The sequence below is a fragment of the Neoarius graeffei genome, chromosome 4 (genome assembly GCF_027579695.1).
Source record: "Neoarius graeffei isolate fNeoGra1 chromosome 4, fNeoGra1.pri, whole genome shotgun sequence".
Lineage (NCBI taxonomy): Eukaryota > Metazoa > Chordata > Actinopteri > Siluriformes > Ariidae > Neoarius > Neoarius graeffei.
The window spans coordinates 48,456,357-48,473,431 of record NC_083572.1 but is presented as its reverse complement, the minus strand read 5'-3'; the positions used below and the strand labels follow the sequence as shown (position 1 = coordinate 48,473,431).

At 42.8% G+C, this 17,075-nt stretch overlaps 1 protein-coding gene and 1 long non-coding RNA gene across 2 annotated transcripts; both read right to left on the bottom strand.

Moving 5' to 3' along the window:
• Positions 1-3,328: 3,328 nt before the first annotated feature.
• LOC132884584 (SCAN domain-containing protein 3-like) lies at positions 3,329-4,975 on the bottom strand. The gene has a single exon (XM_060918435.1). It carries the CDS (start codon positions 4,973-4,975, stop codon positions 3,329-3,331), a length of 1,647 nt encoding a protein of 548 aa, XP_060774418.1.
• Positions 4,976-9,984: 5,009 nt separating this feature from the next.
• On the bottom strand, positions 9,985-16,836 carry LOC132884386 (uncharacterized). Its single transcript, XR_009654453.1, has 4 exons — positions 16,730-16,836; positions 15,784-15,965; positions 12,966-12,992; positions 9,985-12,847 (listed from the first exon to the last, which is right to left on the bottom strand). It is a non-coding gene; the product is annotated as an uncharacterized LOC132884386 (long non-coding RNA).
• Between the last annotated feature and the right edge of the window lie 239 nt (positions 16,837-17,075).

Below are 17,075 nucleotides of genomic sequence, written 5' to 3'. Positions count from 1 at the left end.
AATCCTACATGCACACAAGGAAATCGAGCTATTGTGTGAGGTACATTGTGCACCCGAGCCACAGGTGGCGCTACACGCCCCATCGTGTTGGTACCCTTCCGGTTGTTGTCATGAAGAAGAGCTATTCAAGAGTGTAAACAAAGTTATCAGTTCCGTGTTCTCCATTGCACGTTTTTCTCCCGTCCATGAATTTTAATATATTCAACTCCTTAAGCTGAATGAGCATGAACTCTGTCTCCTCATTGCTCCAGAAGTGCACGTTTCTGCTCGCCATTTTCTCTTCTTCGTTTGTTCCTCCTGACCTCTTCTGCTGCTCGCTACTACTGTTGTCATGCCGACCGAGGCTGTCGTGTTTCCCGTTTGTGGTCTCGTCACTCGTCACTTCCGGAAGGGGCAGTGCTGAAGTAAGTAGCTCGACTATGTAGCTCGATAGGGTTTACATGCACTAAGTAGCTCGGCAAAAATCGCATAATCTAGGTCATGTAGCTCGATTACGAGAAATCCAGTTCGGTTCAATTTCAGCCAAGCTAAGGTGTTTCCATGGCATTTAGAACTTGGATTTCAGTCGAGCAACGGCAGAAATTCGATTTTCTCTATGTGCATGTAAACGCACTGAATGAGAAAACCCCAACCTTTAATTTAAATAAATTTATTCAGGAAAAAACCAAATCCCTCATCAAGAAATAATTATTAAAAAAACAAACCACATGTACCACAATTATTGGCACCCCTGGAAATGATAGTGAACACAATGTAACTGAAGCATATTTCCCACCATCTCCCACTGGTGCATTACAACCTGGAACTGAAATGGACTTGCCTGGGATTATATGTCATGAATCGATACAAAATATCTGTATAATATTGAAATACGGGTCCATTAAAAAATGTGAAAGTAAGGAATGACTTAAATATTCACCCCTGTCCTGATTACAACCTCTAAATTTATTCTAATGCAACTAGTTTCCATGAGAATTCACATAATTTGAATGGAGTCCATCTGTGTGCAATTAAAATGTTATGTGATATCAATATAAATACACATATTTCTAGAAGGACCCAGAGAACATATCTAAACATACAGCATCATGAAGACCAATGAGCTATCAAAAGAAGTTTGGGACAAAGTTCTTGAAAAGTGTCAAATAGAGCTTAAACAGCATCAAATAGTTATAAAACATCCCCTGGATTTTTAAAAACTGAAAAGAGTATGGCACAACTGCAACCACTAAAATTTGGTGATCGGATAAGGAAGGTATTAATCAGAGAAGTAAAGAGGTCAAGGGTAACACTGACACAGTTCAAATGGAAGATGATGTCCACAGGACAAAAGTAGCTCTCCAAAAATGTTGCTTTATGGAAGAGTGGTGAGAAGAAAAAACAGTCATATGAGTTATCCAAAAGGCATGGTGGAGACTCAGCAAATATGTGGAAAAACTATTTTCATGTACTTTTTGGCCTTGGCATTAAATTTGCAGAAAATATTACATTTGACAGAAACCCAGCTTATCACTTTGAGTACACTTTCCCCACAGTGACCAGTTTCCCAGTTCCTGTTGATGAAAAGCTTCCGCACAGCATGATGCTACCATCATCAGGCTTCAGAGTTGAGGGTAAGATGGATAGAACCAAATACATGGCAATCCTAGAAGAAAACCTGTTCCAATCTGCAAAACACTGGTGCAGAGTTTCACCTTCCTACTTGACAAGGACCCTAAGAATACTAGCAATTTTCTACATTGTAATGCTTCAGATCCAAGAACCTACGGTAAATGGCCTAGTCAAAATACAGACCTCAGTCTAATTGAGAATCAGTGGCAATTGTGTTTCACCAACAGTCTCCTTCCAACATGAGAGAGCTTGAGAAATTTTTGAATGATAATCTTTTTTGAATGGTCAAATACATCACTATCAGGTTTGTACATCTGAATCAAGACATAACCCTGCCAAGAAAAGGAACTCTAACAAAAAATGACCTAGAAGGTGAATACTTGCGTACATCTGGTTCTCCAGTCTGATAGAAAAAACACACTGTTGTAAGGCTTTATATACAGCTTTTAATAGTCACAAAAGAAGCATAAGGGTTCTATATTTAACATTTTTTCCCTCTATGAACATATAATTTATTCAAGAACGAACAAACAAAAAAGATCACATTCATCTGAACTAACATAACATTCTAAACATAGACCAACAGAAATGTGATTACTTCCTCATTTATTATGATCAAACTGATTACAACTCACCAGCTGAGTTAATCTGAGTCTTCAGGACTGATTCCACAAAGTAAAAACAAGTCTTTTACTGGACAGGGCTGCTCAGATTCGTGTCAGAATATCAAACTATTCAATAAAAGATCTGATTAACTAATTTTAGAATAAAAATATATTTAAAATTAAGTGTTCCCAAATGCTAAATCAGGTTACAACATATTTACTGTAAAACTCAAAGACTCATGGGAATATGCCTGTGGATATCAGCCAGTTTCACTTTGAAATGCTGATTTTAGAATTTAATCTTATTGTTTTATGTGGAGAACCACCTGCCATCAATTATGGCATATGGGATTTATTAATAGTAGAAGTGGTTTATTTCATTTGTGCAGGTTACAGATGTGCAGGAGTTGATATGACCTAACATATCTTGATAAAGAGGCAGCACGGTGGTGTAGTGCAGGGGTTCTCAAACTTTTTTGGGCCGGGGACCCCAGTGGAGCAGAAATTTTCCCAAGGACCCCCTCATAATCGCACCACAAATTTAACCATATAGGCTTATAAATATTTGTCCTGTTACATACAGTTATTACCACATTGTTTTAAATCGTCATTTTAATGCATTTAGCAAATAAAAAAAATATATATATGTTGGAACAATATACCGTGGAACAAATAGAATTCCATTTTAGTTTAGTATTGATTATTGACATATTGATGGGATTACATTTTAGAACTCATCAGAATAGATAACAGACTGACAAAAAACACTCAATGCATTCAGAGGTAACTGATCTCATGGTGTAAAATGAATGGCAATATACTAACCATCAAAAAACAATGAAAAAGCACTGATGCAGGAACAGGCATCAAACTGCAGTAAGAGAATCAAACTGCTAGAAATATTTCATGCATTACAACTAAAAATGTTATGATTAACCATTTTCAGTGGTGGGGGTGGGGGCAGCTGGAGAGTGAGCAAGTGAGATTGACAACAGTAGATAACTTTTTTAATACTATGAAAATATCTGATTAACCATATTGTTGGTGGTTTTGGGTGGGGGGTGGGGGTCAGGGGGAATGCAACAGTATCATCATCATCATCATCATCATCATCAATGAGATGGGTGTGCCTGTCTTTCACTACACAGTTTGTCCAGTCTTGGTGTGATGGATGATAGACAGACTCTAAGATCACTCTCCACATGGAGACGAGCTCTGTACTTGGTCTTCATTGCAGTCAAAGTAGAGAAAGATGACTCGCATAAGTAGGTAGTAGGAAAGGGGAGCAATATCTGCATAGCATGTGCTGTGAGTTCAGGATACTCAAATGCTAGGGAGGGCCAAAACTCTGCATGGCTCACCTGCTGGAATCTGGCCTTCAATGTCCGATCGCAAGATAAGTCCACCAACTCCTCCTCTGCTTTGCCTGTAAGGCTGTATGTAGCTGCTGGAGCAAAGGGATCTCGCACCCAGTCCCAGGCATCAGTGTTTACATCTGAGAAATATGAGGTGAAGTGCTTGCTGAGAGCAGTGAGGTGAGAGGTGGCTACCTCTTTCATGACAGTCACAGGCAGGTTGTTTGCGAGCAGAAATTCTGTGAGCTGCGGGAACATGTCTGTCACTCCATCTTGTAGCCGTCTTTGCCACAGCTCTGCTTTCCTCATGAAGGCGGTGAGTTTGTCGCTTACTTCAAGGATGGAGGCATAGCGTCCTTGAATGGAGAGGTTAAGGCTATTGAGGGCGTTGAAAACATCCACCAGATAGGCCAACTTAGCAACGTACACAGGATGAGAGAAAAACTCTGCAATATCGGGCTTTTCCGTTCGCATAAACTCCGACATTTCGGTGCGTAACTCAAACACCCGCTGAAGTACCTTTCCGCGAGAGAGCCACCTCACTTCGGAATGATAAAGCAGTGTGTCGTGGCCTGCGTCCATCTCCTGACAAAGTTGCCCAAACAAACGTGTCTGCAGTGCCCTTGACTTAACAAAATTAACTGCAGCCACAGCTTTATTCAGCACCAAGTGCAAGTCAGGTTCAATGGCTTTGGAGGCGAGCGCTTGCCGATGAAGCATACAGTGCACAGACTTGACATTTGGGTTGACAGCCTTTATGCGAGCGACAACACCACTCTTTCGGCCAGTCATCGCTGCCGCTCCATCTGTGCACACAGCGACACATTTACCCCAGCTCAGCCCAGCTTCATTAATAAATTCATCCAGGAGCCTGAATATCTCCTCTCCTGTTGCCCTACCTGGGACCGCTTTGCAGAACAAAAAGTCCTCTAAAATTGTTTCTCCCCATGGATAGCGGACAAGAGCGATGAGCTGAGCTGCACTAGCTATGTCAGTAGACTCATCCAGCTGAATAGAATATTGACCACTGCAGCGAAGTCTACCTAGAAGTTGTGACAAGATGTCATCAGAGAGATCATCAATCCTTTGCCTTACGGTGTCGTTGGAGAGTGGTACTCTTTTCAATTTGTTAGCTGCCTCTGTTCTGATCATAACCTCGCACATATCCACTGCTGATGGAAGGATCAGCTCTTCTGCTATGGTATGAGCCTTCTTATGCTTAGCTATACGCTGGGCTACCAAATAAGAAGCTTTCTGCGCCCTCTCTGATGTAGTTGCCAGCTTGGTTAGTCTTGTTCGCTGAGAGAAATATTCCTCACCTTTTCTGTGAAAGAACTCTTTTGGTTTGTTGATGTATTCCGGATGTTTTGTTAACAAATGCCGCTTTAGCTTGGCTGGCTTCATAGCCTCATTAGCTAGCACCTGGAGACAGTTCACACACATTGGCTTTCCTCCGCTGCTTTCAATGAAGCCAAATTCTATATAAGTCTTGTCATATTTTCTTACTTTGCTTGGTTTGGGAGTGTTGTTACTCGTCTGTTTCAAAAATCTATCCATTTTCTTTTTTCTAACTCTGATTGCTGCCTTTCAATCAGCTCACCAAGCTATCCTAGCTATGTTATGCGAGCGGGAATAAAGAGAATAATGTGATTGGGCGAATACTGTAGCATTTTACCTATGGAGCCCCTCTGGTGACATGGGTGAAAAAAAAATATTCCGTGGCCACGAGTTAATAACGTGTGGGAACGAGATCCTATTCCGTGGCCAAGACTTGTTTAATGCGTGGGAACGAGATGATTATTAGGTGGCCACGAATTAATAACGCGTGGCCACGAGAAGTGTTCGTCATTTCATCACTGACTGTTGACTTTCTGGCATCAGTAGCTTCAGCCGCAAATATGGACAAGTTTGATCTGATTTCGTTTTATTTTAATCTAGGAATGAATTATAATGATATCGTTAAATCACTTGTAGTTAGACATGGAGTAATTCTGAGCAAGAGACACTTAATTCAGCTGCTAACTGCAAGTGATTTAAGGATATCATTATAATTCATTCCTAGATTAAAATAAAACGAAATCAGATCAAACTTGTCCATATTTGCGGCTGAAGCTACTGATGCCAGAAAGTCAACAGTCTCAGTGATGAAATGACGAACACTTCTCGTGGCCACGCATTATTAATTCGTGGCCATCTAATAATCATCTCGTTCCCACGCATTAAACAAATCGTGGCCACGGAATAGGATCTCGTTCCCACGCGTTATTAACTTGTGGCCACGGAATATTTTTTTTTCACCCATGTCACCAGAGGGGCTCCGTTTTTTCTCCACATAAGGGAAGTTTATTATTTTGTAGCAAATTTTTTCATGGACCCCCTGGCAACGCGCCACGGACCCCCAGGGGTCTGCGGACCCCACTTTGAGAACCACTGGTGTAGTGGTTAGCACTGTCGCCTCAGAGCAAGAAGGTCCTGGGTTCGAGCCCAGCGGCCAACGGGGGCCTTTCTGTGTGGAGTTTGCATGTTCTCCTCGTGTCTGTGTGGGTTTCCTCCGGGTGCTCCAGCTTCCCCCACAGTCCAAAGACATGCAGGTAAGGCTAATTGGTGACTCTAAATTGACCATAGGTGTGAATATGAGTGCAAATTGTTGTTTGTCTCTACATGTCAACCCTGGCAACTTGCTCAGAGTATAAACCACCTCTCACCCACAGTCAGCTGGGATAGGCTCCAGCTTGCCTGTGACCCTGCACAGGATAAGTAGTTATAGATAATGGATGGGAATCTTCATAAAATTACTACCATGCTCTGTGCCATGTATAAAAACACAGAACTAGCCAAGCTGACCTTGGATCAAGAATACAAGAGGAAAATCTCAGTGAATTTTGAAAGTGGGTTCATTACTGTGGCTTAGAAATGTATTATAATCATTTACAAAATCTGCTCAATTGGATAGTGGTTCGATCTTTGGGATGACCATAATTGACCAACGATTCTCATGCATGAGAGCAACTCTTCTTTGAGTAACTGAGAATATCAATCCAGGATGCATTGTAAAAAGTGATTTGTTGTTTTAACTTAAAAATGTTACCAACTGGGCTGCCTTAAATTAGGAGTTCATTGAAACTCCTATAGTAACTTAGCACAATGTTAATTGATTGCCTCATTGTGCAAACTTACTATATGAATTTCAATTAAGTCAAAATTTTAAGACTGCCGAGTTACTAACTTTTAGCAGTTTAAACAATAAATTGTTTTTACAGTGTGTGATCAGATTGTAACTACAAGTTGGGCTAGTGGTTAGCATGTCCAGCTCTCGGCCGGGAGATCATGAGTTCTACTCGTGGTTGGGTCATACCAAAGACCATTATAAAAATGGTACCTTCTACCATCTGGTGAGGCATGCTGCTATACAGATGTATGTAGGGAGTCAAACTCTCATGGTAACCAAAGGACCAGCCTCCCATTGTAACCCTGGCTGTAGGCGAAAGGCCATGGGCTATAGAAACGGAGATCTGCGCTGCCCCGTGTGCCTGAAGGTGGTTAATACTTGGATGGGAGGCCACCTGGGAAGACCAGATGCATGTACAGGAAAGACTTTGATCAGATTGTAAGCAAGAACAATCCATGGAAAGAGAGAGATTGATTACAGAAGAATTGCAGTGCATAAACCTCACAGTACAAAGATGTATGCACATTTGAAAGTTTCCTGGTGTACAGACCCTTGGCACAGCACACCACAAGCGGGAAACAACAGCCTCGGTTGAAAAAAAAAAAAAACAGCCTCGGTCGGCATGACACTTCAGATCAACTTCAACTTAGTGCCCATTTTATTAGGAACACTTCTGTTCGTACATACAAACACTCTTCTTGTGAACACGGAACTGATAACTTTGTTTATACTCTTGAACAATGTTGCCAGATACCCAAAATATGTTCAAAACCCGCCAAAATGCACTTAATACCGCCCAATTAGGCGGGGAACCGCCCAATCTGGCAACACTGCTCTTGAATAGCTCTTCTTCATGACGACAACCGGAAGTGTACCAACACGATGGGGCGTGTAGCGCCACCTGTGGCTCGGGTGCACAATGTACCTCACACAATAGCTCGATTTTATTGTGTGCATGTAGGATTGGATTTCTCTGGCACCCCTGCTGGGACCCTTTGCTCGATTTGGATGTGCATGTAAACATACTGATTGTGCCATTTCCCTTATCCAGATGCGACTGGGCTCGGTGTAGCAGGTAGAGGATGGTGTCTTCCACACCGACACCTGCCCGGTACGCAAACTGCAGACAGTCCTGGGCATGTTGTACCTGGGGTCTGAGGAGGCTGAGGAAGAGCTGCTCCAATGTCTTCATCAGATGTGAAGTGAGTGCCACCGGTTGGAAGTCGTTCAGCTTGCTGGGCCGATTCTTTTTGGGAACTGGAATGATACATGATGTCTTCCAGAGGGTGGGCACTCTCCCCAGCTGCAGGCTAAGGTTGAAGATGCGTTGGAGTGGTTCACCCAGTTCAGCAGCACAGGTCGGGGACACACCTTGTCTGGGCCTGCTGCTTTCCTGGGGTGAAGCTTCCTCAGTTGACCTCTGACCTGGTCTGCAGTAATGCATGGAGGAGTCTGTGTTGAGGTGGGGGAGGAGGGGGCTGCTGTGATGACTGGGGGGAGGTGTGTTGAGGGAAGAAGGAGAGATGGCTGCAGTGAGGGAGAGGGTGGGGGGACGTGAGCTGGTTGAACCGATTGAAAAAGTCATTCAACTCATTCGCCCTCTCCACTGTCCCCTCAACGACTCTGGTCTTTGTATTGTGGCCTGTGATGGTTTTCACACCTTCCCAGACCTTCCTCATGTTGTTCTCCTTCAGCTTCTGCTCCACCTTTCTCCTGTAGCTGTCCTTAGCTTCCCTCACGCAGCGTTTTACCTCCTGCTGTGCTGCTTTCATTGCCTCCCTATCCCTGCTCCTGAAGGCGGCCTTCTTCCTGTTGAGGACAGCTTTGACTTCTTGTGTTACCCATGGCTTGTTATTAGGGTAACACCACTAATAGACATATAGTCACAATAGACATTCAACATGCAGCTAAGGAAAAAATGAAGCATGGTCTCTTATTATCCCCCCCCCAAAAAAACAAAACAAAACAAAACAAAACCAACCTGTATTTAGCCGAGTATTTTCAAATACTCATAGCTGGCAGTCACAACCAGGTGGTGGAGCATACGCTAAACTAACTGGCTAGCGTTAGCTGTGTAGCTAAAAAGAAAAAAAAAACGTGCCAAAAGCCACTGCACAACCAATAAAAAACTGAGTGTAGCATAACAGAGCCATAATATCTGTGATGACAGATATATGAATCAGAAAACTTGCACCAAACACCAAAACAGCTCTAACTTTGCATTCATTTGACTATTACTATTTACATTTACTGATGACTATCAGCATTATGCTTCTGAGTACTATTTACATTACTATTAGCATTGTGATGTTTGCACCATTTACATGATTATCAGCGTTGTGTTTTTTGTACTATTGACATTATGGGCATTTCATTTCTTTTTAAAATAATTTTTACATTTCTGTCTGCTTTGTCTTTTGTGTTGAGTTTGTTTCCTAGTCTTTGTCTTCTCACAATATCTACCAACACAGTAAGAGCTTATCAACTGACCCATATTCCTTGCATGGATTAGTATACTTGACAAAACAAAAAACCAAAACAGATGTCATGAAATACTTTTGAGAACAATTACGAGAACATTTTCTCTTCTGACTCAGTAATACTATATTTTGAAGTTATATAGGGGAGAGCGGGGTAAGATGAGCCAGGGGGTAAGATGAGCCAGGGGGTAAGATGAGCCACCCCCTGTTTCTAAGAAACAGTACACAAATGTGACCATGTGACCACATTCAAAGGGGGGCGGGACCATTTACTTACACTTGTGGAGAGGAGCACCACATGTCAAACTAGGTGAGGGAGATATTTATAAAAATGTGTTTTTGTGCTTTCTAAGTCAATTCCATGTTTGTCCACAGTGAAGATGATTTAGAGAAGACAAAAGTAGAATAATATTTAGACACATTAGGGTTAAGTTAGTGGCTTTCTAAGCTATGATATGAATGCTAATAAAAATAATTTTGATTAGCCTAATCCCCTTTATTAGCATTTTTCTACAAAATGGTGGCCACGGGGTAAGATGAGCCATTAGATGTGGGGCAAGTTGAGCCACTGGCTCAACTTACCCCATTGGTGGCTGAGCTTACCCAATATGGATGACACTTAAGTTTTCACATTTACTGGTCATATATGACAACAACATATATATATATATATACACACACACACACACACACATACATATACATATATATATATATATATATATATATATATATATATATATATATGACATCAGATGAGGAAGACCAGTTGTTAGATGTGGGGGATTATGTTGTGGCAAAATTCACAGGGAAGAATAAAGTGCATTTCTTCATTGGCCAGATAATCAAATTGGATGTCTTCGAAATAGAGGCAAGATTTCTCAAAAGAAGCCGGTCATGCCATGGCTCTGCAAGAAAGCCAACCTTTGTCTTCAAAGAGAAAGATGAGGCTGTCCTGTCAAGACAGGATATTGTGAAAAAATTGCCCCGCCCCTTTACTGTTGGGGGGACAGCACGGAGGGAGAGGCAAATGGTGTTCCCTTGCAATTTGAACGCTTGGAACATTGAATAATGATGAAATTATTATGGATGGAATGATTGCTGCATGTTTTAACTTACTGAAAGAAATAAGATTTTTTGGCACTGTTCTACTGTTTTAGTAATTTCTATAATATAGTACATCTCTCATTCCCTCTCTAACCATCCCTCTTTCTATCTATCTACGCATATCTCTCTCTCTCTCTCCATCTATCTATCCCTCCCTATCCCATCTCATTCTATCACCTCTCTCTTCATCTCCCCTTCTCTATGCAACGGCCCTATCCCCCACTTGATTGACTTGACTTGATTCACTGATTGCATTTCTAATAATAAAAGTTGTTTACTTTGTTAACCTAACATGTTTTGTGTTGGCTCAATTTACCCCACACAGTGGCTCATCTTACCCCGTGCATGGGGTAAGTTGAGCCACTTGACATTTTTTTTTCAAGAGGTAATATCACTCTAACCATAAGAGCTTATCAATTATGTTTTGCTCAGATAGTAACAGTACACTTTGAAATTTGGTATGGTGTGTAGACTGGAAGCAAAAATGGCTTTAACATGTAGTTATGATGAAAAATGTAAAAAGTGGCTCATCTTACCCCGCTCTCCCCTACTGAGAATTAAATTCGAGGAAACAGGGCTGTTTTTTGGCTTGCCAAGTTCATCTCCCGAAGGGGCCAGTGTGTGAAATTCTTCAAGATAAACAAGAACAAGAATTGGTAACAAAAAGCAGAGGGTCATGGGAAAAAAGATGCTGATAGTAAATTTTAGGACAATTAATACCAATGCTATTCAAACATGAATAAATAATAATAAATACTAAGGAATAAGGAAGAAATGTAAGGTTTACAAATGGATCAGGTTTATGTAGGGATAAATATAGGGATAAACTGGCATCACCAACTTAACATGAAAGTCCTTATTCTCACTTAGTCATTGCTCAAACAAACCAACTAGTTTAGCCAATACTTAATTATGACGGATGTGGTACCGGGTTTAATAGAATCTATAGTTGACTTCTAGTAAAAATAAATTTTAAAAATGCTGTTTTGGTAAGTTCTATATTTACTAAAACTATGTGCATCTCTGGTGGCATGGTGGTGTAGTGGTTAGCACTGTCGCCTCACAGCAAGAAGGTCCTGGGTTTGAGTCCAGCGGCTGGCAAGGGCCTTTCTGTGTGGAGTTTGCATGTTCTCCCTGTGTCTGCGTGGGTTTCCCATGGGTGCTCTGGATTCCCCTACTGTCCAGAGACATGCAGGTTAGGCTAAATGGTGGCTCTAAATTGACTGTAGGTGTGAATGGTTGTTTGTCTCTGTCAGCCCTGCAACTTGTCCAGGGTGTACCCTGCCTCTCACCCATAGTCAGCTGGGATAGGCTCCAGCTTGCCTGCAACCCTGTAGAACAGGATAAGCGGTTACAGATAGTGGATGGATGTGTATCTATGTACACACAGTTTCTATGAACTTTGTGGTATTTCTGTGTTGTTTTTTTGTGCAGTTGTAGTCAAGGAACTGCTGAATGAAAAAGTGGCATCTTTGTGCATGGGAGCCTTGCTATCATGGTGCTATCCTCTGTCTAATTTAGAATAAAATTCCTCCTTCAGTTTATCACAATTTACTCAGGCATAGTTACAGTCACAATATTACTGACACTGGAAATATATTTTCTGATGTCTGATTGTGGAACAATTTTTGATTAATTTTGGGTATGTCTGTCTGGGTGAACCACACCTCCCGGTGCCTAGGACTTAAAGCTATGGTCTCACATAACTGGAACCACTTCACAGTAGACGCCAATAGGCAATTTTGAGCCTTCCGGGGGTCACCCAGGCATGTGTTCCTGGCCCTTCCGTCAGAATATGTGAGAGCCAGGGAGCTACCTTGATAACTGGGAGGGCATTGTTTCCATCCCCAGAAAGTTTTGTAATGTTAAAAATAGCTGTGTGTCAAGTGCCAGATGAATTTATCTGTCGCAACCATCAAAGCATACCTGAGGCTTATGTATGTGGGCTACCAGGGCTACTGTAGCATTCCATCGCAACCATCAAGCTCAAAATGTTCATGGAATTTCATTCTGCAGAGAGTGAAAAGTTTACCTAGGGAGCATAGCTTAATTTGTCTTGCCATAACTATGCCATACTGCAGCCATGAAAACCACACAGACTGCTGTAAGGCTATACTGTAAGAACCTTATCCCATCTGTGAAACATGGTGATGGTAGTATTATGGTTTGGGCCTGTTTTGCTGCATCTGGGCTAGGGTGGCTTGCCATCATTGATGGAACAATAAATTCTGAATTACCCCAGCAAATTCTAAAGGAAAATGTCAGAACATCTGTCCATGAACTGAATCTCAAGAGAAGGTGGGTCATGCAGCAAGACAACGACTCTAAGCACACATCATTCTACCAAAGAATGGTTAAAGAAGAATAAAGTTAATGTTTTGGAATGGCCAAGTCAAAGTCCTGAACTTAATCCAATCGAAATGTTGTGGAAGGACCTGAAGTGAGCAGTTCATGTGAGGAAACCCACCAACATCCCTACTAACAATTTTATGTTCCCAGAACATTCCAGCATTGACACGTCTGAAAATAAAGATGATACAAATGTCAGTCTTTTATGGTAGGCTTCTTATGAATATAATTTAAAAACATAAAACCATGCTAATATATCACACAACTGACCAAAAAAAAAAAAACTTACATGATGGGGGTGGAGGCATCTGCCCACCTGAAAAAGGTACAAGAACCCCTCAGACCAGTCACATAACTTGCAACAGGTTATTCCGTAAAGATGTTAGTGCCAAACTATGCAAGATGACTTGATCTACAATGCCTACTTGACGATGCCTACCTGTTGTAATGAAAAGTGAAACGAAGTTGAAGACAAAATTAAAAACATAAAAATTACTCAGTGCTTCAGCTTACAACTATACTTGCATGACACATAGACATTGGGTAACATAGGGTAAAAATTGCGAATGAGATAAGAATATGCATTGACAAACATGGCATCAGTAGCATTACGTTCAATAGAGCAGGAAAACAAAGCAAACGTGTAACAGAAGAATGTTGGCCACCTTTGTGTGGTGGTATGTACAGTTATTGAGACATTAACAGGATAAAAAAATTCTCGAGTTATTACAATCCCCTTTGCACCTTTGCCTACTACCCAGAATGCTTTGCGCCATACCCCCCGAATTTGTAAACAAAAATGGCGGCGAAGCATTCGATGTGGTTCTTTATTTGAAATTCCTGTTTCCCCTCGAAACACAATGCAAGTTTATTTCACCCTCAGACACAACCCAGCAAAATAGCTTTAAAGGTCCCATGGCATGGTGGTTTGTTGATGCTTTAAACGGGATCGTGGAGGCTTCCGGATGTTATATCCGCAGCCTTTCTCGAAATGAACCCTCGGAACGTAGATACAGCCTCCTGGAAGAAAGCCCCATTTCAGCCCTTTTCCCAGTGCGTCGTTTTGCTAATGAGAAGCAGGAGGCGGGGAAGGGTAGAGGGTGGGGGCGTGCCATGGGGGGAGGGGCTGCCGTCTGCCTCCCAAGCCAGCCGAGAGCGCTCCTCGTCGGGCACGGCCAGGCGGGCGAATGCCCTGGTCTGTCCGCCCTGTCTAAAAAAATGGTACAACTCGAGCCCATGGTAAAACTGGGACTTTGTCGGGTTTTTTTCAGCCTGAGACCCATGGTAAAACTGAGCAGTTTTACCATGGAGGAGTGGGGACTTTGCCGTTTCCTCCCCCCAACTTGCCCCTGGGAGAACCGCTGCCTCCATGGGCGGCCGGTGCCGCTGGAGGGCCGCCCGCATGACCTCGGCTCCCAACAAAAGATTGGATCTAGGGCTGACTTTCAATGGATCGCAGCGATGGAGCTGCTCTGCCACTCACGACACCCCGGCCCAGAATCAGGGAAAAATACCGCGCGCTGACGTCATTAAGGTGCGACGCGAGGAAATAAAATAAATTCAAGAAATGTTTGGGGTTTTACTGAACAAACAAACAAATAAAATGAACGAGTGACTTAAAAAAAAAGAATGTGGGTGTCTTTGTAAAAACTGTTTTGATTGGCTATTATAACAGGGGTAGCGCAGAGTACCTGGCTAACTGCAGGAAGCGGTTAGCTGCACAGCTAATGTAGCCATTGCAAACGCACCGATTTTAAAACACGGCAAAACGACTTAACAGTTATACACTTACTTGTTCGGTGTTTGTGGCTGATGCGGCAGGGATGCTTAGTACGGACCCAGGCTTCAGTGACAGTTGATGTGCAAAACCTGCCCTGTACTGTCCCAAGTTGTGGAAACATTCCTCAGGAAAATGCTTCCGACAAACATACACCGTCTTAGGTAGACTCGACGGCGTATTATTGAAGTAAATAAAATTAAGCCACTGCGTCTTCAGGGGCTCTCCCGTCGGCAGTAAAAACAGACTCTTTTCTGTGTTGTCACATCCATGTACAGTGCAATTTCCATGTTTCGCTCACTTAAGTGATGCCATGTTGTGTCCTCTATGATCTCCTCACTACAACTGGGCGGGCAATCCATACGGTGGGTGGGAATCCAGAGGGGGGGCGTGGGGATCATCTCCCTTGCTAACGTAGTAAAGGGAAGAGCTTATCAACGCGCCGTTTTGACGCGCCATTCTCAAATGTTGGGCATAGTTTGGTTTACACATTATGAAATTTCTAGCCCCTGGGGTGACTTAAGAAGGTCAGAGGAACTCATTTTAACGTTAAAAAAACTCAGAAAGTGAAAATTTCATGCCATGGGACCTTTAAATACGATCTATGGCATAGAACAATCAACTAACATGAGAATCCAAGCCGATGGTTGCATGAACTCAAAATTGTAGGCTAGTGTTTGCATGAGGGAGTGAACTTGCATTGGGTTTCGAGGTGGAAACCACGAGGAAAAATTGCAAAGAGGGAAACAAATCAAATGCACCCGATCTATTATCTTCAGTTTGGCACTGTATCCCATGGATATTAAAATCGAAGCGAGAAATCATCTCATCTCATCTCATTATCTCTAGCCGCTTTATCCTTCTACAGGGTCGCAGGCGAGCTGGAGCCTATCCCAGCTGACTACGGGCGAAAGGCGGGGTACACCCTGGACAAGTCGCCAGGTCATCACAGGGCTGACACATAGACACAGACAACCATTCACACTCACATTCACACCTACGGTCAATTTAGAGTCACCAGTTAACCTAACCTGCATGTCTTTGGACTGTGGGGGAAACCGGAGCACCCGGAGGAAACCCACGCGGACACGGGGAGAACATGCAAACTCCACACAGAAAGGCCCTCGCCGGCCCCGGGGCTCGAACCCAGGACCTTCTTGCTGTGAGGCGACAGCGCTAACCACTACACCACCGTGCCGCCAGCGAGAAATCAATAGTATACTATATAACATTATACTAAGTCGCCATTGGGAAACGGGGCGAGTATTTGCAGAAGCATACACAGCATTCAGTACTTGGCTTTCTACAACCACAATAAAATGCATCTTACCTTTTTAAGAGTTGATTCAGGTCGTGTAAAGAAGTCTTCTTGTGAAGTAGCTGTCAACGTAGAAGAAGCTCTCTGCGTCCAAAGTTGTAGCTAGTGGTTCCATTCATTCAGAGCAGCCATTTAACCATTTTGTCCAGCCAATGGGGTGTGTTCACAGCCACACCTCCTTGACGTCAGGCAACCTAGCGGCCAATCAGCATTCCACATTCAATTCAAACTGAAGACGGAGGGAGGTCGTCCAGTTGCCCATTTCTACCACCCACAGTATACAAACGTTTACATTGTCTCATCTCATCTCATTATCTCTAGCCGCTTTATCCTTCTACAGGGTCGCAGGCAAGCTGGAGCCTATCCCAGCTGACTACGGGCGAAAGGCGGGGTACACCCTGGACAAGTCGCCAGGTCATCACAGGGCTGACACATAGACACAGACAACCATTCACACTCACATTCACACCTACGGTCAATTTAGAGTCACCAGTTAACCTAACCTGCATGTCTTTGGACTGTGGGGGAAACCGGAGCACCCGGAGGAAACCCACGCGGACACGGGGAGAATATGCAAACTCTGCACAGAAAGGCCCTCGCCGGCCCCGGGGCTCGAACCCAGGACCTTCTTGCTGTGAGGCGACAGCGCTAACCACTACACCACCGTGCCGCCCCACGTTTACATTGTATAATGTTAAATATCTTTGATAGAACCCCCTCATAAAAAGTTATCCAATTCTAAAAAAAAATATATCGACTTACCCCACATATGCTACTACATAATGATAAAGCTTGTAACAACAACCGTTTTTTTTTTTCTTGTAAATACACAGGCATATGTCCCTTATGGGAAACCAAGGTACCTACAGTATTACTAAGAGTGTGATTTTTTTTTTCACAAGGGATATACCTTCATGGAGGCTAGCAAGCAAAATAAGTGGCTGTACAATCGACATACCTTCCGTTGATCTTGCTGTAGGCGTACGCTGACACATTTTCAAATATATGCATGCGGAATTGCCGTGAGACTTTTCGTTTTGTGCAGGCTAAACAACCTCCGCAGAAAACATCCGGCCCATCTAATTTCCGATCTCTAGCCATGTACGCGTGACACAAGCTTAAAGGCATACCGCATATTTTGTATAACTTGAGTCAACTGTTACAATTATGCTGTCGTGTACATGAACTCATAAGCCATGAAAGCCATTAGAAAGCTTCATGTTATAAACATTTCAAAAAGCTATTTTTAAACCAGGTTCCATAATATAAGCAATGGGCAGCAAATCATCCATTTTGTCTGGAAT